General features: G+C 38.3%; 1 protein-coding gene across 2 annotated transcripts; it reads right to left on the reverse strand.

Annotated features, from left to right (window-relative positions):
- On the reverse strand, positions 1-22,482 carry LOC132110745 (AP-1 complex subunit gamma-1-like). 2 transcript variants are annotated; one of them, XM_059517607.1, is made up of 23 exons: positions 22,134-22,482; positions 13,928-14,131; positions 13,690-13,814; positions 12,877-13,018; positions 12,679-12,775; positions 12,071-12,147; positions 10,959-11,054; positions 9,908-9,988; positions 9,722-9,820; positions 9,559-9,614; positions 9,198-9,311; positions 8,971-9,111; positions 8,507-8,561; positions 7,785-7,907; positions 7,218-7,307; positions 7,012-7,136; positions 6,785-6,889; positions 6,530-6,671; positions 5,876-6,002; positions 5,155-5,256; positions 4,915-5,075; positions 3,499-3,597; positions 1-2,122 (listed from the first exon to the last, which is right to left on the reverse strand). In XM_059517607.1, exons 2-23 carry the CDS (start codon positions 14,126-14,128, stop codon positions 2,021-2,023), a joined length of 2,460 nt encoding a protein of 819 aa, XP_059373590.1. In that variant the 5' UTR covers positions 14,129-14,131; positions 22,134-22,482; the 3' UTR covers positions 1-2,020. The 2 variants fall into 2 exon arrangements, with proteins under 2 accessions (XP_059373590.1, XP_059373598.1); XM_059517615.1 differs by lacking the exon at positions 22,134-22,482 and adding an exon at positions 21,744-22,125.
- Between the last annotated feature and the right edge of the window lie 4,087 nt (positions 22,483-26,569).

Here is a 26,569-nt window from a genome sequence, read left to right on the forward strand (position 1 = left end):
TCTTCAAATGGAGTTTTTATTTGATTTGATCTTTTTGATGCGTTTTACAATTATATACAATAAACAGGCAGCACATAGTACATTTTCTTTCCAATAAACATAAGTTGATAAATTAGACTACCTTCTGAGGGACAGCTTCAAACATTATACACACTTGAAGAAGGTCTTAGAAAACGGGATCTTAACAAGGGATGAAAAGAAACCACTGATGCATCTTAAAAGCCCTCAGTATGTACACAAAGAGCCAAGAAATCGAAAGAATCGCAACAAAACACAAAGAGGCTAATAAAATGAAAAGTCTTACATACGATACGTAAGATAAGATACATACCATCACTAAAAATATTTCCCAAGCCCAAAGAACATCTCTTGATTTGGTCACCAGACTTTAGTGTGGCATAGCGAATGTAATTACGCAAAGAAAACGTAGAGCAGCGAGAGATGACGTGACTTGATGAAACCGTCATAGTGCTCTTCCGACTCGACAATGACAAAACACGAAGACAATGTGAGGTATATTCAGGTTAATGTTGCTAACTGCCTTTGGAAGAGACACGAAAACACGCCGACACTCGACTTAAGACGCCCTCTGAACAAGAACTCGAGTGAAACGACAGCAAAACAAAAAGGTCCTCTACTCTCCAGACGTCATGTTCTTGCTCTTCCTGGGTTTTCCTTTCAACCGGTTATGACAAAGGCACATTGCTTTAAATCGGGCAATATTTCTGTACTTCAAATCACTGCAGAGAGTCAAACAAAAGAAAAACAGTCCATTCAGTGCATATAACTACATTCATGAAGGCCTTATATTCATAGTCTATATTTACAGCATCTACGCTGAGCATAACGTATGTATCTAGTTTTGTTAATTTAGTGAGAAATCAATTTGAATTTTAAGATCAAGTTCTTCGACTACTTTACATTTTTAATAGATCTCAATCTAAAAATCTCACTTCTTTAGTGTAGGCTATTTTCAATCTATATAAATGTATTTGAAGATACAATACAAGAACACACCATCTGTGATAAGTAGAGGCAAACAAAATAACTATATGCCAAATTAAGGGTTTTTGGGGAAAAGTGTACAGCTTTGATGATGCAAAACCACTGGTTGATGTAAACTGTGCATACAGTAACAAGCAACAGCCTCTCTCTCAGTATCCTCCAGTTTCATTGTCAATGCCCTGCTTAGAAATAAGAAATCAAGGTATGAGCTGTATGAACTTGCCAATTCATGTGATGCAAGTCAAGCACTTCTTGACAGATCTGACAGTGTGTATATTACTGCTGACAGACAATGAGCTGCAACGCTTTCATGTGAAATACAGTGCAGCCACAACATCGCTTGTATCTGAGAATTCATCTGATATACTTTATTACAGGACATTAGATCAACCTTACACGAAAATTAAGAAATGCCATGTACAACGATGATTTAAGGCGCCATAACAACCCATTTTCCTCTTGATTCTGAAATGGTTAAGGTGCAAATGTTCAGACTTTTGCAATTAACTCAGTATGTTTTTTTTATTTTTCTTAAAATACACCAAACCCATTAAAAACATGAAAAAAAATCAAACAAGACAGACAAATCAAACAAACAGCTCTTTCGTATAGTGGCCACAAGTGATGTTTCCCCATGTAAGGGCCCTGGGCGGCAGGGTGAGTCAGAGAGTGTGCACTACAGAGACAGATTAAGTGAAGTGCACAACGTTAAGTGCGAGTATGGACATTTTGCACCAACCCCGAAGCAGAGAGAAAGACAGACCGGCGAAGAAACAAATGAAAAGATATGTACTGAGATATTTGTGATTTTCTCTGCCGCTGTAATTGTCTTCATCATCATCAGTTTTCAAACCATCAACTCTTGACTGTGTCAGAAAGATTCCACTGCTTCCCATTCAACCCCAGGGCAGCGTCTGTGGTGATGTCACGGGGGATCGTTTGGGAATGGGGAGGGGACATCTTTCCCATAGTTCCCTTGCTGGGGGTCTTTAAGATTCAGAAGGGTAGCAGCAGATCACTGCCAGGACTGAGGGGGGAAATTGTTGACCTCGGCCAGGTCTTGTACAGGAGAGCCTTTGTGAGTGTATGTCAGCTTGATCCGCATTCGTAACTGTTGCTGTTATAAAAGAGGAAGTCAGGCGCATGCTGAAAAACTACATGACATTATGGTTTATCCATAATTGCTTTAAATGTAATCATTACTGGTGACAAACTAGAGCGGCGCAACTTGGGGTGGAAAACCTAATTTGAGATTTTTCTGATAAAAATCACGCTTTAAAACGTGAATGTTTTCTGTGCGTGTTGTAGGGCTGCACAATTTGGCAAAATTTGGTGTTTTAGTGCCACGTTAAAAAAAAAAGTCATAATATTTAGAGAATAAAATCTAAATGTTTCATGAAAAAAGTCGAAATGTTATGTGAATAAAGTCATAATACTACGAGAATAAAGTCTAAATGTTTCGTGAATAAAGTCGTAATACTACGAGAATAAAGTCTAAATGTTTCGAGAATAAAGTCGAAATGTTTCGAGAATAAAGTCGTAATACTACGAGAATAAAGTCTAAATGTTTCGAGAATAAAGTCGTAATACTACGAGAATAAAGTCGTAATGTTTCGAGAATAAAGTCGTAATGTTTCGAGAATAAAGTCGTAATGTTTCGAGAATAAAGTCGTAATGTTTCGAGAATAAAGTCGCAATGTTTCGAGAATAAAGTCGTAATACTACGAGAATAAAGTCGTAATACTACGAGAATAAAGTCGAAATGTTTCGAGAATAAAGTCGTAATACTACGAGAAAAAAGTCGTATTGCTTCGAGAATAAAGTCGAAATGTTTCGAGAATAAAGTCGAAATTTTTCGAGAATAAAGTCGTAATACTATTAGAATAAAGTCGAAATGTTTCGAGAATAAAGTTGTAAAATACTACAAGAATAAAGTCGTAATACTACGAGAATAAAGTCGTAATGTTTCGAGAATAAAGTCGTAATGTTTCGAGAATAAAGTCGTAATGTTTCGAGAATAAAGTCGTAATGTTTCGAGAATAAAGTCGAAATGTTTCGAGAATAAAGTCGAAATGTTTCGAGAATAAAGTCGTAATACTACGAGAATAAAGTCGAAATGTTTCGAGAATAAAGTCGTAATACTACGAGAAAAAAGTCGTATTGCTTCGAGAATAAAGTCGAAATGTTTCGAGACTAAAAGTCGAAATTTTTCGAGAATAAAGTCGTAATACTATTAGAATAAAGTCGTAATGTTTCGAGAATAAAGTCGTAAAATACTACAAGAATAAATTCATAATACTACGAGAATAAAGTCAAAATGTTTTGAGAATAAAGAAATCTTAGATTTTTTTTTTTTTACGTGGCACTAAAACCACTGTCCTTGCTCTGATTTCATCCAGACTACTGAAGGCATTTCAGGATGAATGGACTGATCTCTAAAGATCTAAAGCGATAGGAAGCAGAGTTTGGCCCGGGCTCACAGTAACAGCTTACCTTCTGTGGGTTGAGAACCCTGATGACCTGCGTGACACTTCCCTGGTTGAGGGCTGGAACTACATTACTGCTGGGGGACAGAAGCTGCAGCTGGAATGTCTAACAACACAAACAAACCGTTAAGCATTTGACTGGAGCAGATATTATACAATAATCATGTTTGCATGCATGTGAAAATTCCAAAATTAATAGGGATTTGTTCATATTCTGATTGTGTATGCTTTACATAATTTCAATAACCTGATTGCAGAGTATCTGCAGAGTTTTTAAAAATCAAAAGACTTTAAGACCTGCACAAATACAATACTGTATGTCCATACAGAACAAACAATTAATCTTAAAATTAATTATATATCAGATTCCTTGTCTTGATTAAACAGGCTGTGGCACACATCCAACTGCAAGTTTAAAATACTCTAGAATTATTCAATATACGCTTACATTATAAAACCAGTTAATGTACTTTTATACCAATACATATGAATTATAGATTGTTCAATATTGGATTTCTCTTATACAATCATGTGTTCTAATAAAGCAATTAAAAAGACTGGTAAAATCTATATACTAAATGTTTTAAGGTCATAAGCCTTCTCCTCCTGTGACGGGGCAGAAGAGAGAAGAAGCCATAAAAGCTTACATTGAATTAAATGCCAGATACAATTTTTTGGTAACCAAAATGCCAGTAATACTCAGAAAGAAAAGATTTTATGCATGCTGTGGAATTTTTTATTATAAACACGCCTGAAATACACTGGGACTCTGAGACTTGTTTCAAAACGTCTATGCTTTATTGCCTCCAGTTGCTCATTCAAAAAGATAAGATAAAACTATGCTTTCTAATAACCTTCTTCAACTCGCATTTTGACTTTAAGTACTCACATTTATTTAATGAAATCATAGCCTTTTCAAGTTTAATAATGAATTTAGACTTTTTCTATCTTGAATTTAAGACCTCTTTACAATTTAGACTTTTGTTATACCATTTTAGATATTTAGACTTTTTGACTTCAATGTGAACTTAAGGCTTTAAGGATGCTTGGGGAACTGTGATTGTCATAACCAGATTAAGCAAATATTCTCAGTATGCACAGTAACTGAATATGAATTTCTCTCTGCATGTCTATAAATGTGTAAAAAAGCCACAGTGTTCATTTCAAGTGTATCCAAAAGAGAATAGTGGGAAGAGAATTTATTTATAGTATGTTGATTAAACATATGCAGAAATACTATGTGGATTATGCAAACAAGTGTTAACCAGTCCTAATTCAGTCCTTCATCAAAAAAGTGCATTTAAGTGATGAGAAAAAGGAGGGGAAAAAATTAAATAAAAAATAACTTGCATTTGAAATGATTAGCCAAGTTAACTAACTAAGGTTCTCAGTAACAAGAACTACTAGAGGGAAAGGAACAAACCTTTGGTACTGCAGCCTGGAACACAAACTCGGTCATGTCAGCCTCGGTGGAGTTGGTGGCGTGGATGGTGATAACTGCAATATTGGGATTGGGGTTGGACCTCTCAAATGTGAACTCAATTTTTAGACCATTTTTGTTGTACGCCGTCATTGGCGGAATGACTGCAAGAAGAAAAAAATATAATAACTGCACTGTCCTATTTTGAATTAAGCACAATGATGAAATTTAATGCAAGCTCACCCGCTGCAATGTCATTGAAGAGGGGTTGTGAAGTGAGACCGTCTAAAAGGAAAGAGGGCTGGGACATGGGCACAGAGGGAGCAGGGGTCGGGGTCGGACCACCTAAAGAGGGAGACGGTACAATGGTATAAGCAGGGCTTCACCCAAAAATGAAAATTACTCACGAAAGGATGTCATTCAGGTGTCTGGATTGAAATGAGAACGAGTAAATAACAGTATTTTCATTGTTGGGAGAACTTCTTCCACAACAGTAGATATGTTTACTTGCACTGATTTGAATGAATCCAATCTGATTTAAGATTCTGAAAATTCTGTTAATCTGAACCCTAAACATTGCGATCTGATTCACATGTTTGTTTGCATGTGCATTACATGTATCTCAAACAAAACTTAAGCATATGACAAAACATATACACAAATGCATCAAGACACAGTGTAAATACACAAGGTATTTTTGAATCTGACTGAGAAAATAGTCTGATTCAAGCATTAACATGCTTCATTTATTCCTGTTGATCAGATTCTCATCCGATCAAGCTTTCATTCAGATCGAGCTCAGTCAGAATAATTGAGGTGTTTACACGACACCTTTACAATCTGATTGAGCAATCAATCTTATAATAAATGGGTTAAATGCAAGTGAACTTAGCTACTGTAAAATTGTGTTTTTGCTACAGATGTGAATTTGCTACGGAGCGGCAGAAGTGTGCAGCAGGCTGACCCGTCAGAGAAAGGTCTCCCAGCAGATCCAGCAGTTCTCCTCCAGCTGACGCAGGCTTTGTGGGAACAGTTGTTTGGATAACAGGTACCACATCATTACCTCCAAGTAGGTCTAATAAATCATTCGCCTGTAAAACATGAAACACAGAACATTAGCATACAGTAAATATTTCACCATAGTTAAATATCCCTCTTTATCCGCTCAACCATACCGGAGATATTTTTTCATTACGCTAGCAAAGAGGTTCTCAATCCAATTTTTTTTTTTTTTTTTTTTACATGCTCCACTTTGGCTAGATCATGCATTTTGGACGTCTCCCTTATCTAGTACACCTGATTCAACTCATCAGATCATTAGTAGAGCGCTCAATGAACTACACTGTCACTTCATACTGCAGAATAATATATATATTTTTATTTTTTTCCATAATTCGACTGTAGTAGAGGTGTGCTCTTTAGGCATACATTATAAATGCAATATACTTCTAGCAAAGTAATGGTGTGTTATGTATACTGGCGTTTTTGACATCCTGTTTTTTTGCATAATGTTTATGAGGAAAATACACACATTTAGAGGCTGAATGCACAGTCAGATTATTGAGATGCCTAACATGTGCACAGGTTTGGATTGAGAAACCATGCTCTAGAAACCCACCTGATTGGCTGGTTGAGTGATGTTGGGCAGATGTTTTGTGTCCAGTATGGTTGAATCGGTTTCTCCATTGGTCTGGACAATATCTGCTGGGCCGTTACTAGCAGTTTTCTCCATAATAGGCATTCGTTCTAGTAATGCAGGTCTTCATGGGAAAGAGGAAGAAAGAGTGAGGATAACAAACTGAATCTTAATTTAAATTATAAATTAAAATGAAGTGTGACAAACATGAGTCTGGAACAGTAGGTGAGCTCTTACCTCATGTGATCATATTTTTTGAAAAGTGCGTTATATTCCACAGCTCTCTGCTGCAGCTCCACATCTATGCTGCTGCCGTATATCGACACCACTTTTTTGATTCGACTGCAGAGCAAATGAAAATAAAATGGAAGATCATGACCTCATCCGCTTGGGTACACAAGCTCATTTCAAGAAAATACATCCTCATGCTTGTATCAAAAGTGCTTCAGAACAGGATTGCTTACTTCACGCTGCTGAAGCGGGTGGACAGCTTCATGATAGCGGTCAGGGAATAAGCTCTCGTTACAGGGGTGGACAAGTTAGAAACGAGGAGACCTTCTAAAACATCCAGGACCTCATCTTCAGAAACCTGTGACATGAAATCAGATACAACTGTTCTGCCTTCAAACTAAGAGCATATGTGTGGTTGAAGAGCATACAGGGCATCTACCTGAATGGGTTCCTCCTCCTCACACTGGCCTGATACCAAAAGGTCTCCGTACTCTCCTATGCACCAGGATGCCACCTGTACTAGAGGTTGCTATAAGAAAAGTTAGACTAAGTTCACACAGACATAATTCTGTTGACATTTAGTCATCCAAATGTCATTCCAAACAATCCTTGAATGGAGTATGATGCATTCAGGGTCAGGGTATGGTATACATTTCATTCTGTAGCTCACACAAAGCAATTTTATAAGTTCATTAAAACTAGGAATGTAGACACACCAGATGCATGAATGTTTTTCAACAGTCTTTGTCATTATATATTGGAGCTCAGCATGTGTCACTATCTACTTTCATACACTGAATGGAAAAGAGCAGCATGAACACTGCATTTGAAGGAAGCCAAATCTGTCACATGGTTTTGGAAAAACATGAGAAATTAACGTTTTTGCTGATTGATTTTTTTTTAATGAAACTAACAGATGACAAGTTTTGCACTTTGGGTTTGCAAGATTAAAGCCCAGTGAAAAAAAAATAAAATAAAATAAAAACAGTGTTAAGATGATTCTAACCTGAGAGATGTCATCCAGGAGGGCTTTGTAGAGTCTCTGTACAGTGTAGGCATGCATCTCTACACTATTTGTGATGAGCTGGATCAGGTTGGGCACAGAGTCATCCCGGACATAACTCCCTGCCTACAAGAGCAGATAAAACAAAACCGGTACATCAGAAGGTTTTTTTTTAAACCACCATGCCACCAAAAATGAGCCATTTTGTCCATTTCCAACAAAAAAAACATGGCTCTGGGCCTAAAAAAACTCTTAAAATGCTTCTCAGGCCAGAGGACAAAATAATGTCTGCAACAAATAACTGGGACTCAATCTGGAAAGACTACTGCAAAACTATATGGAATTAAATTATGGTGTATGTTAAAATGTCCTAAGGACTTGCTTAATTGTGGTCAGGTTATGGCATCATTTGGCTCAAGTTTTCTGCAGATCCCTGGCCCAAAAAACAAAACACCATTTTGGTGGAACAAGGGCATTAAATGACATACAGAACTCAAAACAAACATCAAGACCAAGATTAAGAAATGCTGTCGGAGATAACAGGATCATTCTCTACAGTCTACACTCAATATCAAGAGTTCATCAGCAAAAGTTAAAAAAATTTGTCAATTCCAAAGAGTACTTTGACATCAAAAGATAAACTCAAATGATCATGAATATGACCTAGTTTAATGGTAGGAGTAAAGCAGATTATTAGTAAGAAACAATGAGAGCAAGACATTTACCGTTGTCAAAACCCTCATAATGGTGTCTATGTGCCATCTTTTGGAGGGCGCATACCTGCAACAAAACAAGTGTTAGATATGTGTGCAAACCAGCAGTTTAAAGCTTGCAAAATATAAAACCAAGTCACCGAGGCAAAAAGTATCAAACCAAGTAAATCTCTTCGAACACTCCTAACCAAATCCCTTTCAGTGCTGTCAGATATAAAAGTGTCAACAGAATGAGCTTCTGCCGATGGATCACTCATTTTATCATCACACAGCCACAAGCTGCTCTACAACTCACTTGAACAGCTCTTTATTTTTCAAGTGCTTGCTTATTAAATTAGATCAAATTCACTTAACTAGCCTATTACACCATTTTAAAACTCTAATAACAGACTATTCAATATGGAAATCGTTGGTGCTTCCCCTAACATGAGTTCTTAACAACATGAGTTGCATAATTTTAAAATAAACAGCCTTACTTCTCAGCAGCCAGGAAGATCCCTGATGCGCAGTCCGCTTTGAAGTCAGGGTCACAGGAGTCCAGGAAATACAGAAGCTCTTTCATCATGCCCCGGATGTTGTTGCCGTTAACCAGGGCAAAGCTCAGCTCCATCGCACGCCTGTGGAAGGAAACCGGAATCAGTGGCACTCATCCTCTTATGCCATAACGGATATAAAAAAGCCATACAGCCTGCACATAAATGACCTTTTAATGGACACATCAAGGTCTTTCAAGCAGTCCACGATAGTGCTTCGATGTCTCTGCACAGCATTGTGGTCTGTCTGCACGGTCTTCAGTAGAGAGGTCAATGCCACATATCTGATCAGGGAGAGTCATAATGTCAAAGCCCTATCATTATGACAATCAAGTCTAGTGTGGGCAGCACATGAATTAAGCTCCTTCAAGCCCACAGTAAAGCTGATGTCAGAGACTATGAGATCATCATTTATAACACTCAGTCGATGGATCACTCAATGTCTTCATCACTGAACAGCATTTAACTTCTTTCTCTCTGGTCACTTTATAACCAAGCCTGAATATCACACTCGGACCAAAAGTCACATACCTGATGTTTTTGTCATTGTTGAGAAGAAAACGTCCCAAAATGTTAATTGCTAAAACCTGTAATAATATAAACAACAGCATTTTCAACCACTTTCTGCAGACACTTTTAAATGTTATAAAATTGACTTGAACCACTCAGGATTGCCAATCTAAATAACACTCACCCTAAGTCCACTCTCTGATTTGATGTCCATAATCGTAAGAACTGTTTCATAGAGGATAGCATTGCCTACATTTTTACTGGTCTCTGTGTTTGTTGCAACCTATTAAAAATAATTTGATGGGAAATCTTTAGAAGGTAGAAAGAAAGAGTCATTTGGTTATAAAGTGGATCTAATCAGACTGCTTACCTGTGCAAGAATGTCATTCATAGCTTCACTAGAATCATCATCACCCTTTCCCAGAATTCTCAGCAGCCTCAATATCCGCACCTTAAAAATGCCAAGAGACACAGTGTGCCCCAGAGGAGCTCATCAGATTGCTTTAGGGTATAAAGAACAGGTATATCATCTCATATGAGCACAATGGATGGCCAACTTAAGGACCACTCTAAAAATCAATTACTTGCAACTGACCAAACAAATGACATGAGGTACATTACAGAATTTAATTCACATCGACTGCAGCATTAAAAATGCTAAGAGCGAGAGAGACCATTTACACTGTTAAAATAGCAGGATTTTCTGCTATTTATACTACTAATTGCAAATAGTGGCAATTACATTATAAAACAGTATGCAATAACTTACTGAGTGTAAATTTTAAATGTAAATTATTAAATGGATGCCACCTTATTGGGACAATAAAGCCCTCACCAAAATAAAGTTCACCAAAAGGCAGATTCGAACCTGGGTCGATCACATCAAAAGGAGTACATCTGAGGACTGTCGACTGTCTTCTGTAATGTTTACTAGTCGAATTACACATTGGTAGGCAGATTTAGTGTAAATAGCCTCTGGCAACAAGGTGGGCTATTTGTACTTAGTGTAACTAGACACTCCGTTTATTTTATGAAATGGCACCATTTTATGGAATCTTTATTACATGAAATATCACTGAAAATGGTGCCCTAAAATAATGTCTCTGTGACAACCCTCAGTGTGGTACATGGGGTTTAGCCAATCAAAAACCTGTCACTCATTTTGCATGTTCACAGATCAGTCCATATAAGGGAAGCAGGAAGTTGAAGGCATGGTGAGATGAATCATTTAAGTCAAGCGCAGAGAAATTTTGAGTTTGTCATGGAAGAGTGCAATATTGCTACCACTGCAAAACTACTACTGGACTAAACCTTATCTCTGTAGTCCTGGTTTTAGAAAAAGGGGGCGTCTAATTTAACAGCAACGTCACTTAGGGCACTTTTAATTAGAGCAACACCGACAGGAGATGATGTGTCTTTACCTGCAGGAAAGGGTCACTGATGCCAGACACATCGTGCTCAGGGGAGTATCCTGACATGATCAGGTTCTTCAGGATTCGTACAAGTTGTGGAACCAGCTTGAAAAAAAAAAACAAAAAAAAAAACAATGGGAGAAGAAATTAAAGACTATCAGCAAGATAACAGCAGGGTCGTAGAGATTTCAAAACAGGACAGCACATAAAAAAGGGTCAGTAAGTGTCAATACACATAGGCACCCTGAGTTGATCATCTTCCAATAGATTGGTTTCATTACACATTTAGACATGGAGGTCATGTCAGTGTTTATTGTAATTGTTTGGTACTTTTTCTGTGTGTATTAACATGATCCTTATTAATTTGGCAAAAGTCTCCATTTCATATGCGCCCCCATTATAATGTACATATTGGAAAAACCACAACCCAATAGTGACCGTATGAAAGAGAAATTAATCTAAAAGGTAAACGCAGGACAAGTGAAAATGTATATGATGTCTACGTAATCCTGAAAAACAGAAACAAAACAAATAACACTTAAATGACAACAACTGCAAAAAAAAAATTTGAAAAAATAAATAAATAAACAGTACATCAAAACCAAAAACTGGAATACATCTACAGTGACCATCATGATGAGATTTCTTTTGTTTTCTTTAAGCATGCACCAGCTATGAAACCAGAATGTCCTCTTACCTTCTCATTCTAACACAATGCAGGAATTGTAACAAAGACAAATGACAGAAAAAATATGAAGTAGATGTTAGGGGGGAATTGGAAAAAAGAGTCACTTTCAGAGAAGAGCTTAACATAATGCTACGGTTATGAGCATGAGAGGTGGGCGTGCTGGCACAGTAGATCAGGCTGGGGGTGGGAAGAGTAGAAGCAGATATACAGAGAGGAAGAACCTGTAATTCATCTCCCAGTGAGATTAACACAACAGCAGCTCAATCCAGTACAGGCATCCAGATTTCAGTAAGGACTACAGTCTCATTTCAGTAGTCATGTCAATGCTATCAGCAACAGATAAGAGTGCTTTTGTCTCAGAGTGGCTGATGTGGTGCACAAACAGTTTTAGAGGTGACTGCTGAAGGTCAAGGCTTGAATGCTTGCTACGTACCTTCCTGAAGTGAGAAAGCATGTCAGGACTTCGCTCACACATTTCAGTGAGCAGGACAACAGATGTGTGGAGAACTCCTGTAGAAAACACAGAACAATACACTGATTTCCTTATCAGATTTCATTATATAACTCATGGGCAAGTTTGTTTACATTAGGAGAATTAACAGCAAAGCAATATTCTCCTGTTTCTGCTGAATGTGCATGAAAAAAGCTAATGTTTCCTAAAGCTTATCGCGGGAACTCACATTTTACATGAGAGCGTCAACTTCGCATTTAAACATTTCAACAATATCACCAAGAAAACATGCAATGCTTAGGACATTATATTACAAAAAAAAAATATTTTTCTCCATTTTAGAAGTTGGCAGCATAGACCTTAAATCAAACTTCCCAATTCACTTAATTGTGATATTGCAATTAAAGAAAAATGTAAGCGATTTCAATCTTAAAAAAAAAAAAAATTATTTAACATGCATTAATTTTCCCAATTTGTTAAGACATATAAGATGGAAATGTACTACTTTACAGGAAAGATGCATCTGTTAATTCATTTTTAATGACAATAAAATGAGACCTATGGGAAAGGTTAAAGAGTGCAGCTCTCACCATGATTTTTCTCGCTGAGCAGGTTTTTTGTTGCTGGCAGGAACATCTCCATCAGCTCCGGGACTTTGCGGATGACGTGAACCGCACACAGAGCTGCCTGAAGGTGAAGAGCTAATGTCAATACCGTTCACACATTCAGAGCTCCACATGCAACTGGACATGAAGGCTACATTCAGCCGTGGAAGAAGGGTGAAATACCTTTTTCCTCAGATAGGAGTTTGATGTTTTGAGGAGTTTCTCCACTTCTCCAGCTAAGTCACGGCACATTTCAGATGAGCCCATGCAGCCCAGGGTGCACAAGGACAGTCCCTGCACATACTGTGTACTGTGGTTCAAGTCACTGCAGACAGAACATCAGATGTAGAGGATGCAACAAAAGTAGGAAATGAAATGCTCTACTCTTTGAACTACAGGAATGCTACATGGTGGTAGCAACACCAAAGCCTTGGGTTTAATTCCCAGAGAATGCACAAGCTGATAAAAACAGAGACTGAATGCAATGCAAGTCGCTTTAGATAAATGCATCTGCCCAAACATGGTACGTTCTGACCACAATGTGTTTTATGCAGTGAAGTACTGGTCACTGAGAGCATGAAAGATTTGAATTTAACCAAAGATACCAAAATTTTACATCTTCAGTCATAGTTCTGTTGGGTTGCCACTTGACGTTCGATGTAAAATCAGAGTGCCCAAGAAAAACTGTTGAGATAATTACAACAACATGGGAACTGGTTTGGCGATATACAGTTGCAATCACAATTATTCAACCCCTTTGATCTGCAAGGCATTTTGTTGCAGAGAACACAGTTTTATCAAAACAATTCAACAAAGGCATCAGTGAACTATTAGAGAAAGTTTCATAATACACATTTGAGTGATTACGAGAATGTAACATTGATGAATAATGATAAAAATCTAATTGGCTCTAAACATTCCTGTTCAAAATTATTCAACCCCCAGATGTTGATTCATGAGAGTGTTGAGACGAGATGAAATCCCCGGCTCACTCACTTCTTGATGCAATTCGTCATTAATAGATGGACATCCTGCCTCTCGTCCAGGAGCAGCATGGCTCCCAGGTATCCTATCCGTTTGTCCGTGAATTTCTGTGATGCAATCAGCTTCAGGCACTCCAACTGAAAATGAGATTTTGCACATGAAATGCTGCAAAAATCTGAATGTTTAAGTGGGCACTTCTTGTAGCCCTTTTAAAGACTCCGGACTTATTTCGGAAATACTGTTTTCTCACCTGGCCAAAGTGTGCCGGGTAGCCCAACATGTGCATATAAAGCAGCTTAGCCACATTTCTACAGCGGTATGTGTTGTCCTCCTCTCTAAAGGATGACCTAATGGCAGCACACTCTTTCTGGATCATCTCTCGCTCCTCGGCCTGGGTCCGAGCCGTCCGGATTGTCCGGATCAGCTCCCGCAGTCTGATCGGAGCTGGCATCCTCTGTAATGAAAGCACAGTGTCAGCCAGTGGAGTGTCACAGCAGCACTAATATATGTAGCCACATCATTTATTTCAAACACTCGACTGACATTATGAAGTGAGTTTGGAGTAAAAACATGTTATTAAATGTGGTATTTTCACATGCTTTCAGATGGAGCAGCATTTACTACACAGAGCTGTAGTTCACCGACAAGCTACACAAACAGCTTCATAAATCGCAGAACGATTTCTTTGATTTCATAATTGCGCAATTAAATAGTTTGCGATTATGAATGTGATTTTGCATAGCTTGTCGCTGAACTACGGCTCTGTGTATTAAATGCTGCTCTATCTGAAAGCATGTGATGGCATTTACTAATGGTCACAGAACTGACATTACGGACAAGATGTGCATGACAATCGCATTCGATTACCATAATTCCTCAAAAGCCGGGGCCTTTATTTACCTGAACTGCAGAAGGTAACAGGCTTTTATTTAAAGCAGGCTTTTATTAGAGGCAGGCCTTTATTTCTAATTCCATCTGTTTGATAAGTAATTGTTTTAAATAACCCGTTTTAAATTAGTGGACAGAGATCATAACATTAGCACAGAATCAGTTCAGAATCAATCACCAAAAGAACCAGTTCGGTTCAGACGCGCTCTGTGTCAGTCTGCTTCACGCTGAATCACACATGCGCAGTATCATCAGCTCCTCGGTTCTCGAAACATTTCTCGGTTCAGTGTCCTGTAGATACGAAAACCGATGCAACCGGTTCTTGACTCGAGAACGAGAAACTCTCCGGCAGAGGGTGTGTACGTTTAATATCTGGCTCTGCTGCACAAATTTTCCCCCAGCCTTTATTTGTCCGTGTTGACCACGCCCCCAGCCACTATAAGAGGCCCGGCGTTTATTTGACTACCGGTTTTTATTTGAGGAATTACGGTAATTGTGCACTAATGACTCCAAACCGAAGACTCGGGAGGTGAACTAATTTCAGTTTCCTGTAAACACTGCATAGCTTTAATTATATTCTGCTGAAATGAACTCAATTATTTAAAAAAGTATTTGTTCAGTTTGCTGAATGATATTCAAAGATCCGAGTCAGTAAAATGATCCGAACTTCCCATCACTACTGGTGTGGATGCGTTTTATAGATTATTGAACAAGACAAATTTTGACCATTTTTATTGTCTGTGTTGTCGACTAATTTTTCAGCCCAATTCATACAGAGATATGCAGAACATGTAGACTTAATAGTGACATGCACTGACTGGCTGTTGTTGCATTTATTTCTGCTGTGTGATAGGCGGTTAGATTTTATCGTTGTTAGACCATTTTAAGTGTCAATTTTACTGCAATGCTTTACTTGGTTTCACACTAAACACCATTCTGAAATGTTGCACCTTTAAATCCTGTACATGCATATTCTTTCAGACCAACTTTTGTAGAGATGCATCTCAGACTTTTTTTTGGGCCATATCGCCACGACTGCTTTGTTTTTAAACACTATCAAGTTGACATGTTTAGACATCAGGCTTATTGAATGATATTTCCATTTATATAATGCATGCATTTCTCATTATACTAACTAATAAATTAGCATTAACAGATAGTCCACAACAGCAACAGGTTGTCAAATCTAAATGAAGCATTGCCATGTTAATGATGCAAATAGGGAAATCGTTCTTGCTCTGCGAGATGAATTAAACAAAACAACCCAGAGCGATCTCTTGATCAGTCTATGAATCCCAAAAGACCCTGAGCATCTCATAATTGACTAACACACATAGCAATCTTCTTCTCTGGGGACAGTCGGCCTGGTAAAAGGCAGACATCAGAATATGTCCACAATCAGCTCCATCAGCCAATGTGACAAGCAGGTGGAATCACATGTGAAATTCCATTCCTTCAACAGAATCAGGTTTCAATCTACTGGAGGCTGATTAAAAATTAAAAGTGAACACATAAAACGTGGTAAGATTACATGACTGCCTATTTATCCCCAACTGGGTTTCTACAACATTCAACAAGAATCCAGCTCTAACAAAAACATCTGGAGCAAACAGAAAAGGACACCTGAAAGATTTTTTTTTTACTTGACAGTAGGAGGGACATTAGGTAAAGTTTCAAGATACTGAAGTTAATTTGGTTAATCTTTTACTTTCCAAAAATGATCTCTGACATCTAATCAAAAGAGAAACCCAATAAACATATTAGCATCCCAAATGAAGGCTTATAACTATGCAGAAAATATATACAAGGGTAAAGTAGAGGACAGAAGTAGAGGTCAAGCTAACACCTTCCACAGAGGAGAAATCCGATCTTCAGCTCATAAACCGTGAGAATTAGAGGGATATTAGCATGGAAGGAGTGAACCGGGGCTGCTAATAGAAAGAGAGGGCTCATCTATCAAAACAACCTCTTTGGATTACTGTAGGAAGGTGTCGTAGGATGTGCAGGGACAGCTTTGTGGCAGTTAAATATATAAATGTGGAGTACATAAACAGACTGAACAGGAAATGACTCATCCTCCAGACTGAGGTTGAATGGACATGGCATTCAAGTTCAAACATTACAGTACTTTCACCCCACACAAAGTAATGGAGTGCATGGATAGTGTGAGGTCACCTTGTAATTAAATTTAAGTTGCAAAACCAAGTAATCGGTAACACTGGAAAGATGGGAGCACAACAAGTGGTTTACTGCTCTGAGAAAGCACATTAATCACACCAGGAGATCCATCTCACACACATACAGAGCTAAGACGCAACAAAAAGCTAATATTCCTCCCTTCCTCCAATGCCGAGATGAGAGCTGCTTTTGGCTCTCCTTCACAGAGGAGCCCCGCACTTTAAATCTGTTAGCATGCAGCACCTAATTAAGCTGCTCGAACCAGAAAGGAACTACAGTAATTACTTGCTAAACAAAGACAGCTCTCTGCAGAATAACAAAGGTCACGGATGGATTGCAAATGGATGGATAGTGCAAAGAAGAGAATTTAATGACAATTATGCAGTGTCATTGTCCAACTAAGCATGATGTGATAAAAGCAAAGTGTTATTCCAAGGAATTAAACATGTAGTGGCCTTTATCTCAAGTTCACAGTTTTGATAAAAACAAATTTTCATTACAGCTTTCAAAAGAGAAATTCAAATGGCGCTTTTCCACTGCATGATACGGTTCACTTTTGGGGGGTTTTCCACTGGTTACAGCACCAGGTACTTTTTTTAATATCACCTCGGCTGAGGTTCCAAGTGAACCACACCGTTACCAAAACGTGACGTGTAAACTCTGCTGATCACTGATTGATTGGCCAGAGAGAATAGTCACTACCTGCCTTACTGAACTTATGACACAGAGACACAATAGAACCGCTAGGTATAAATCAGCACAGCCAGCGAAGGATCAAACGCAACTGTTTTCAACAAACGCACCTTTTTTTTTTTTTTTTTAATGGCTGGTTCGTTGTATTTTGGAAGTACAGACATTCCTCTCGTTAACAGCAGAGGAGAGGATCCAGCGAGAGCTTGAAGGGGCGACGCAGAATGGAAACATTTTTCAGGAGTTGTGGCAGTAGGGCCAGCGCAACTATAATGACATGTGAATAAAGTAGTACTAAACTACAGTGGAAATGCAAACCGAGCCGTGCCATACTGAGCAGAGTGAGAAATACCAAAAGAAAGGTCAGATAAAGTTATATTCTTGCCATCATTAATATCACTCTTTATTGCTATTATAGCAGCAAAACCGGTTTAAGATATTGTATAAAATATATTGTACAGCCTCTACATTTTGAAAAAAAAAAAAAAAAAAAATTGGCATAATCCAAGGACTTTTAAATTAACATAAATTATGTTGCTTAAAATGGATATGAATCTTTAGGTCTTGTGATATGTACACTCTTTGCCCATTTTAAACACCTTTGTCTTCACTAGTTAATTCTGAATGGTCCTTATGTGTGAAACATGCATTTTATAAAAGTACAAATGAAGAGTTTGGTTCCAAAATGCGATAAACGGCATTTTTAAACAAACTGAGTTTCTGACTAAATCAGTATTGTACCTGGTCGGTATCGAAAAGTACATTTTTAATTTTACACAATGCGATATTCGCAGAGTTATTGGGTCACGTTTTCTTCCTTTTTTGCAGAATGCGATATCTCCTCTCAACTAATCACAGCGCACCATTCAACACACTCTAGACATTAATTGCAGCGCCATCCCGTGGTAACTAAGATTTACACAAGCTCCAGTCTGGATCCAGAACACCCGAGAAGAAATGATGCCAAACCCTCAGAGGACCTCAGATGATGCTAACCCTGAATCAACATACAGAACTACCAAATTTTGCTATAGGTTTGATTTCAACATTTAATAATTGCTGTTAGTAGTGTTCATCATCTGTTTGATTACATCTTTAAAAGATTTTTCCATACACTTCTGCCATATGAACATAAACTGACAATCGCCACTGATAAGATACTACTAAATACTGTAGAAACTTTTTTTTTCTGTAAAGTTGCTTTGCACCAATTTGTATCGTAAAAAGCGCTATACAAATAAAAGTTGAATTGTATTGAATATGGTGTCATAAAAGCTGCATACATATTAACTATAAAGTTAAGAGATGTCCATGTAATTTGATATTCAAATTTTACCACATTTTGAATGAAATATTACAGTCAGAAGAGGCAGAAATTAGTAAAATAGTGCAAGGTCATTTTTTTAGACCGACAGACAAAAAGACACAATCAAACCAGCGTCTCTGCCATAACATTTTTTCCACTTGAGTAAGCTCCAGCAATAAGTAACTAGCCTCTTGTATTATGCCACATGCCTTCACACAGTTCTTAGTCTTCTGCCAGTTTGATGAAAGCCAAGTCTTCTTTCTTTGAGGAAGGAATGCTTGATTTCTAAGTGCCTCTTCAGCTTACTTGGCACTTTGTTAGCATTAGCAAACCTCTCCATGCAGGTGACATGAAGGCTTAGGGCAATTAGCAGCTCTGGCTTAACTTAAGCTGAAAACAAGAGTGTTCTTATATATCCAATCCAATACAATCAAGTCAAAAAGGAAAGCTAAAATAGCAGAGAAATTATTGGCACATCTTAGGCATAGAAAAGTTAAAAAATAATTAAAATTGGCATGTTTTTATAAGAAATTAAATTGTGCAAAGTCCATTGTAGAGGTTAGCTATACTGTTAAAATAGTCATTAGGTATGACATGCAGCAGATGATACTATACTGCTGAAGGAAAGCTGCATTTACCAATTAGAAACCAGGACTTCCCATTTTATAACACAGGTAGTGACTTGACACAATCAAGATGATTACTCAAGTTATAACTCACAAAAAAGTCTTTCATGTACTCACCCTCATGTAGTTCCAAACCTGTACAGACGTGGAGCACATAAGATGATATTTTGGGTAACATTTATTTTTCCAATTATTGTCTGTCAACACAATGCTGTTTGAATCCTTCTTCAAAATATCTTCAATTTCTCACATACGAAATGCAAACAGGATTATATGAGTAAATAAATGACTGCATTTTTCAATGTTGGGTGCACTAACACTTTAAAGCAATGTAGTAGATTAATACTGCAGCAAGAAATATCGATAGTTAGCTAGATAGTTACTCAGAAAAGCCTACAGCTTTTGTACGCTTAACAGCACATAAGGACATATCACTTCTGGTGGACTTCCCCAATAACTAGTGCTGCTTTGGATAGTAAAAAAGAAAAAAAGTGTCCTGCTACGAAGATAAAACCACTGGAACAAACCATCCAAAAGTTAAAGAGTGGGACTCTTATCAAAATGTGTGTCTGCCTGGCATTGCAGAACTATGAGGATCTACATTGAATTGGATGCATTTTCTCCCACAAGCCCTCCTCTCCCCTGCACATACTTTGCACAGCACAGAGAAGATTAAAGTTTGGCTTACTTCAGGATATAAGACTGTTTAGACGGCTCAATCAAGGGAACAAGTGCGAGACAAGAAAGTGCTTCGTATTCCCGGTACGGTCCTGCCACTGAGCTACTCTCCCTGGATTTAAAATGTAAGACAGAGAAACACGAGATGGGATTTCAACCTCAAACGAGCTGGCATCCAAACACTGAGAATCATGGCCATGTAGAAGCAGATCATCAGCTTCATGACGGCTTGTGATTCAGCATCCAATATTGTGACATCAGTCCTGCCATAACCTTTACAGATGAATGAATGAATGAATGAGGAAAGCAGGAAGCATGCCATTCAACTACAACAAAACTCAGGCTGCTTTCCAAACACATGCTCTTCCACTTACAGCTCACTGCTTACAAGACAGAAGAGTGACAGAAGGTGACCCTAGGTGCGGCAGCTTTTTACTTCAAGAGAAGAATAGTTTCTCCAAGGTCAGCTTTACGTGACCATACCTCCCATTGCCAGACAATAAGAGCATTGTTGCACTGTTTCTCCTGCCACCGCATATAACTGCAAACATGGGGAGAATCCGACAAAAATAAGTATTATTGAAGATGAATGTTTACTAGTAGTAATGCACCATTTTTTTTCTTTCATTTAGCAAAAAAAAAAAAAAAAAGCATTGTATATCTTCATTTGCCCAAATTTCAGTGCATCACTAATTACTAGTAATTAAGTAATAAACCACAATTAGAAAGAAAAAACACTGTTCGTCTGAAGATCTACTGGAGCTAACATAACTAATCTCTGCATTAAAAAGCGTTTAAAGACATTGTGATTTAAAATATCTGCCTGATAAACCTATGCCTTGATTGGCCCAATTTATTTAATAACATGCTGTCAATAATAGTGACAAAACGTCCTGGTTTTCTGAACCCTGTCATCTTTGATCCGGTCATTATATTTATATAGCCGTTCATTCAGAGACAGATATTCAAGCAGCTACTTTAATTTACTGAATGAACGAAGCATATCAAGACTGGTACCTGTAGGCAAATAATACTGTCAGTCCCAAATAGTGACTGTGAACTGTAAAATCATCGTGGACATTTGGATTAAGGATAGATGAGTTTAAAAAATAGTTGATTGAAAAAAATGCAGCTTTAAAAAAATTAAAAAATAAAAACAAAACACTCCTGGAGTGGACAGAGGATGCAAATGTAAGACAGGGATCATGCAAACTTCAGCAGGGACTGAGATGACACGTTTACACACATGCACTTCCTTTATTACTGTAACCTTACTCCACAATCACAAGGAAGAGATGCCAACTCCACCACCACAAGCCAACGGGCGTTCAGACATGGAAAAACAGACAACATTGAAGACAGCATTCATACATGGAGTAACTTACAACAATAAGAATGATTGAACATCTCCCTCGATCCTAACGTTACCTGGGAACTAAACAAGTCTAAAACACACAAGGAGTGGCATCACACACCTCACATTCTTCACCTTCAACACTAACGTTACATTAACTTAAAACAAACACCCTAACGGCTTATTCTGTACAGCTAAGAGAAATTGATGAAGGTTTCTATGTTTGTGGACCCGCCTGATGCTAAGCTAACTGATAAACAGTGAGATGACGAAACATCACGCTCTGGTAAAGTTCGCGCTTCTCTATTAATACTCGTTTCTAGGCTCTTTAAATAGCGATAAATACCTTTGTTATTGCTCCGTGATGTCGGTGGATGTAGCGCTGCGCGTGAGTCCGCTGCTAACAGACCGGAGTCTGACGTGATCAGGCCTCAAATCGAGCGTCGATCTAACGGAGGATTAAACACAAACCTCCTCTTTTAAACCCCCCGAAACGTACATAAACTACAGTCTGACTGCGATTACACGCCCGGTAGCGTCCTCCGCCCGTGGACGTGCACCATGAGCGATAGTTGAGCGAGCGGCGACCGTTAGCGCCCCAGTGCGAGCTGCCGTTAGCACTAGCCTGCGCGCGGCACTTCACATGCAGCCCAAGAGACGAAGAAAATAAACCCGAGCGGCGTGACAGCTCCGAGCTGGATAGTCGTTCAGTCGGTTAAAATGAGCTCCCACTCACCAGCCGTTACGAGACCGGAAAACAGGTGTAATCTTGTCAATCGACGGAAGGAGGAACGGACCAGACATTCAAAATGGCGGCGGTCCCAGCCTCAGCACTTCTACCGCAGGCGGAGGGATACATGACTGATGTTCAGAACTACTACCGCAGGCGGAGGGTTACATTAACTGATGTTCAGAACTTCAATAATGCGGATGTGAGAAGTTGCCACCTCTGCGTTTATGAGTATTTATAACTGCGTTCGTGCATTAATAAAAGAATGTGAATTTAAAAACGCGGTCAAATGGCTTGCATAGATGTGGTTTATTTAAAAACAATATAGCAAGACGCTCTATCCGCCTCGCTAAATACATCCCAAGCTGTGCTCGCCGGTAAACGCGTGGTACAGTGCACGTTTTTCTACTCGTTTTTCTACTCGTTTAATGTCAGTGGAGTGTGGTTGTATTTTAACGCTAGGCTACGTGTCATTCCGGCGGATGACTTGCCCGAAGAGCCGTGCTGCGGTCACCTCGTGGCAGTCAGTGATGACGTCACCGCGCAGTGTTGTGTGGCACTTCCTGTGGGACTCACGGAACTGGTTCTCTTTTAGTGAGCCAGGGGTCGTTCAGTCTACCTGAACAGATCCTGCGGTGAAGTTTGGCACTACAGAGGTTTCTAACAAGTATCGTAATGATCAGTCCCTTTGGATGTCCTTGGCATCAGTCCTGTTTTAGAGTCACACACACACACATATATATATATATATATATATGTATGTGTGTGTGTGTGTGTGTGTGTATATACAGGTGCTGGTCATATAATTAGAATATCATCAAAAAGGTGATTTATTTCACTAATTCCATTCGAAAAGTGAAACTTGTATATTATATTCATTCATTACACACAGACTGATATATTTCAAATGTTTATATATTTTAATTTTGATGAATATAACTGGCAACAAAGGAAAATCCCAAATTCAGTATCTCAGAAAATTAGAATATAACTTAAGGCCAATACAAAGAAAGGATTTTTAGAAATCTTGGCCAACTGGAAAGTATGAAAATGGAAAGTTTAAGCATGTACAGCACTCAATACTTAGTTGGGGCTCCTTTTGCCTGAATTACTGCAGCAATGCGGCGAGTCGATCAGTCTGTGGCACTGCTCAGGTGTTATGGGGTTAAGGTCAGGCGAGTTTGCTGGCCAATTAAGAACAGGGATACCATGGTCCTTAAACCAGGTACTGGTAGCTTTGGCACTGTGTGCAGGTGCCAAGTCCTGTTGGAAAATGAAATCTTCATCTCCATAAAGTTGGTCAGCAGCAGGAAGCATGAAGTGCTCTAAAACTTCCTGGTATACGGCTGCGTTGACCTTGGACCTCAGAAAACACAGTGGACCAACACCAGCAGATGACATGGCACCCCAAACCATCACTCACTGTGGAAACTTTACACTGGACCTCAAGCAGCATGGATTGTGTGACTCTCCTCTCTTCCTCCAGACTCTGGGACCCTGATTTCCAAAGGAAATGCAAAATATACTTTCATCAGAGAACATAACTTTGGAACACTCAGCATCAGTCCAGTCCTTTTTGAAGCGAGATGCTTCTGACGCTGTCTGTTGTTCAAGAGTGGCTTGACACAAGTAATGCGACAGCAGAAACCCATGTCTTGCATACATCTGTGCGTAGTGGTTATTGAAGCACTGACTCCAGCTGCAGTCCACTCTTTGTGAATCTCCCCCACATTTTTTAATGGGTTTTGTTTCACAATCCTCTCCAGGGTGCGGTTATCCCTATTGCTTGTACACTTTTTTTCTTACACATCTTTTCCTTAATTTTGCCTCTCTATTAATGTGCTTGGACACAGAGCTCTGTGAACAGCCAGCCTCTTTTGCAATGACCTTTTGTGTCTTGCCCTCCTTGTGCAAGGTGTCAATGGTCATCTTTTGGACAACTGTCAATTCAGCAGTCTTCCCCATGATTGTGTAGCCTACAGAACTAGACTGAGAGGGCTTTTACACTGGGCTCGTTTGCTGCGGTCCGACCCCGAGCGATTGTTCCCGGCGCCGCCTGCAGCGTTGGTCTGCTTTCACACTCAATAGTTGTATCGAACCCAGAAGCGTTTGCAGTCACCTTACGTCATTGCAAACGCACAAGGAAACACAATGTGACTGAGCATAGTTGTAAATGTTTTGTTATTTTGGTGCTATTATGCACAGTATAATAATGAATTTTAATTATTTTAATTATTTAATTTTAATTAATTTTGACTTTTAGGAGTGTGTGGATCAACCTCGGCTCTCTCGTGTGTTGAGGAAACAATGATATCGACAGTGTTACGCATGCGCAGGATACTTTACTTCCTGAACAAGTGCACACCCGAGTCCGTGTTGCTTGCACATTCACGCGAACCACGCCACAGTTCGGGAGCAACCGAACTCAGACCACCTTTTCCAGGTAGTCTCGGGTTCGGTACCCCAGTGCACACCAGGGCCCGATGACAGCGTTCACATTAGCGATTTTTCATGCGAACCATGCCCCGTTCTGTACTAAACTGCCAGTGTGAAAGCCCCCATGAGAAACCATTTAAAAGGCTTTGCAGGAGTTTTGAGTTAATTAGCTGATTAGAGTGTGGCACCAAGTGTCTTCAATATTGAACCTTTTCACAATATCCTAATTTTCTGAGATACTGAATTTGGGATTTTCCTTAGTTGTCAGTTATAAACATCAAAATTAAAAGAAATAAACATTTGAAATATATCAGTCTGTGTTTAATGAATGGATATAATATACAAGTTTCACTTTTTTTGAATGGAATTAGTGAAATAAATCAACTTTTTGATGATATTCTAATTATATGACCAGCACCTGTATATATGTTTATTTATTTGTTTATTTATATGGATCCTATTAGCTGAAAGTCTGTGCAATCAGCTAGTCTTCCTGGGGTTCATTCGAAAATGTTTACAACAACATTTCAATCATGTGTTTATATATATATATATATATGTGTGTGTGTGTGTGTGTGTGTGTGTGTACATGGCCATAGCCAGGGTTTGAAAATTAGTGAGATCCAGGGGGTTTCTATAATATCCCATATAAATACAACTAATTATATACACTAACACTTGAAAAGAGACAGAAATGTAGATGTTTTTGGAGGGATGCTCATTTCTAAATCGTGTGTGTGTGTGTGTGTGTGTGTGTGTGTTTCATCCCTGTCTTTCATGAATAACAGGTTATTAGATTTTTTTTTTTACAGAAATAAAATTGGTACCAAGGGGACGATATGCCTTACAGATCGGATAAAATTACCTCAGTCTGACAGGATATAAATTGATTTATACTTCTACAGCAAAATCAGAGTACAGGCAGTTTTAACTTAAAATCAAACATAATATAATCTATATGAGTTACAAATTATAATAGCCTATTTGAAAAAATTTCTTAGCTGATGCTAGCTAACTAGCTACCTGATGCTGACTTGAGGCCATTTTTAAATATAAAGTCCAAATGTTTTTGTTCAACGACTAGAATGCATTTGATGGAAAAACAAAGGATTTGATGTTAACTACAGTAATTAAGCCATGCCTCCTGCTGATGATTTTGACTTTATCAGGTGGATATTTTGGGGAAAACAGTAGTAGATCATTTTACCACACGCTACTCTATATTTATTGTGTGTGAGAAAATTAAGCATGACATTATAAGGACAGCCTCTTGTTTCCAGAGCCAATTGCTTTCATATTGTAAAATATATTATATACATAATCTTGCGATAATATTATGTTGTATAATGTTTTGTAATTGGCTTTTCATACTAGTAATGCCAAATAAAATTATTCAGAGGTCACCTAATGATCTAAGATTGAGATCTAAGATGTTTACTACATCATCTTTCGATAGAATTATTATAATAACATTTCATCATATTTAATCATAATTATATTAAGTATTATTAGCAATGGTTGCAGTTTTTGAAGTTAATTGTTCATCTCTCTGAACATTTATTTTCAATTTGAATTTAGAATTCATTTATGCAAATTAATCATGTTTGGTGCATATTATTTTTTTTATATTAAGCAGTCTGTCAAAAGATAGATAGATAGATAGATAGATAGATAGATAGATAGATAGATAGATAGATAGATAGATAGATAGATAGATAGATAGATAGATAGAATATTGTACCCACTGAATAGTTTAAACGCGAAGCTCAGCACGTGGCGATTGTTACTTTTCTCAGCGCTGTAGTCGATGAACCAATCACCGCTGAGTTGGAAAATACGATTCCACGAAACATGCTGCGAACTTCTTTCCTTTGCATATGAACTACAAACCATTCAAAATTTGTGTATATGAATGATAACGTTAACACTATGACGACTGTTTCTAAATAGACGAAACACATGAGTGTATTTTAATGTGTAAGTGGGTTTGTGAGCCGCAGAACGCC

This window comes from Carassius carassius, chromosome 2, assembly GCF_963082965.1.
Source record: "Carassius carassius chromosome 2, fCarCar2.1, whole genome shotgun sequence".
Lineage (NCBI taxonomy): Eukaryota > Metazoa > Chordata > Actinopteri > Cypriniformes > Cyprinidae > Carassius > Carassius carassius.

Bases quoted from the DNA above. Each gene is read 5' to 3' on its own strand.
- LOC132110745 (XM_059517607.1), bottom strand. From the start codon at position 14,128: ATGCCAGCTCCGATCAGACTGCGGGAGCTGATCCGGACAATCCGGACG. The intron at 8,562-8,970 runs GTAAGGCTGTTT...GTTTTGTTGCAG, and splicing joins ATCTTCCTGGCTGCTGAGAA to GTATGCGCCCTCCAAAAGAT. The intron at 3,598-4,914 runs GTTTGTTCCTTT...TTGTGTTGTTAG, and splicing joins TCCAGGCTGCAGTACCAAAG to ACATTCCAGCTGCAGCTTCT.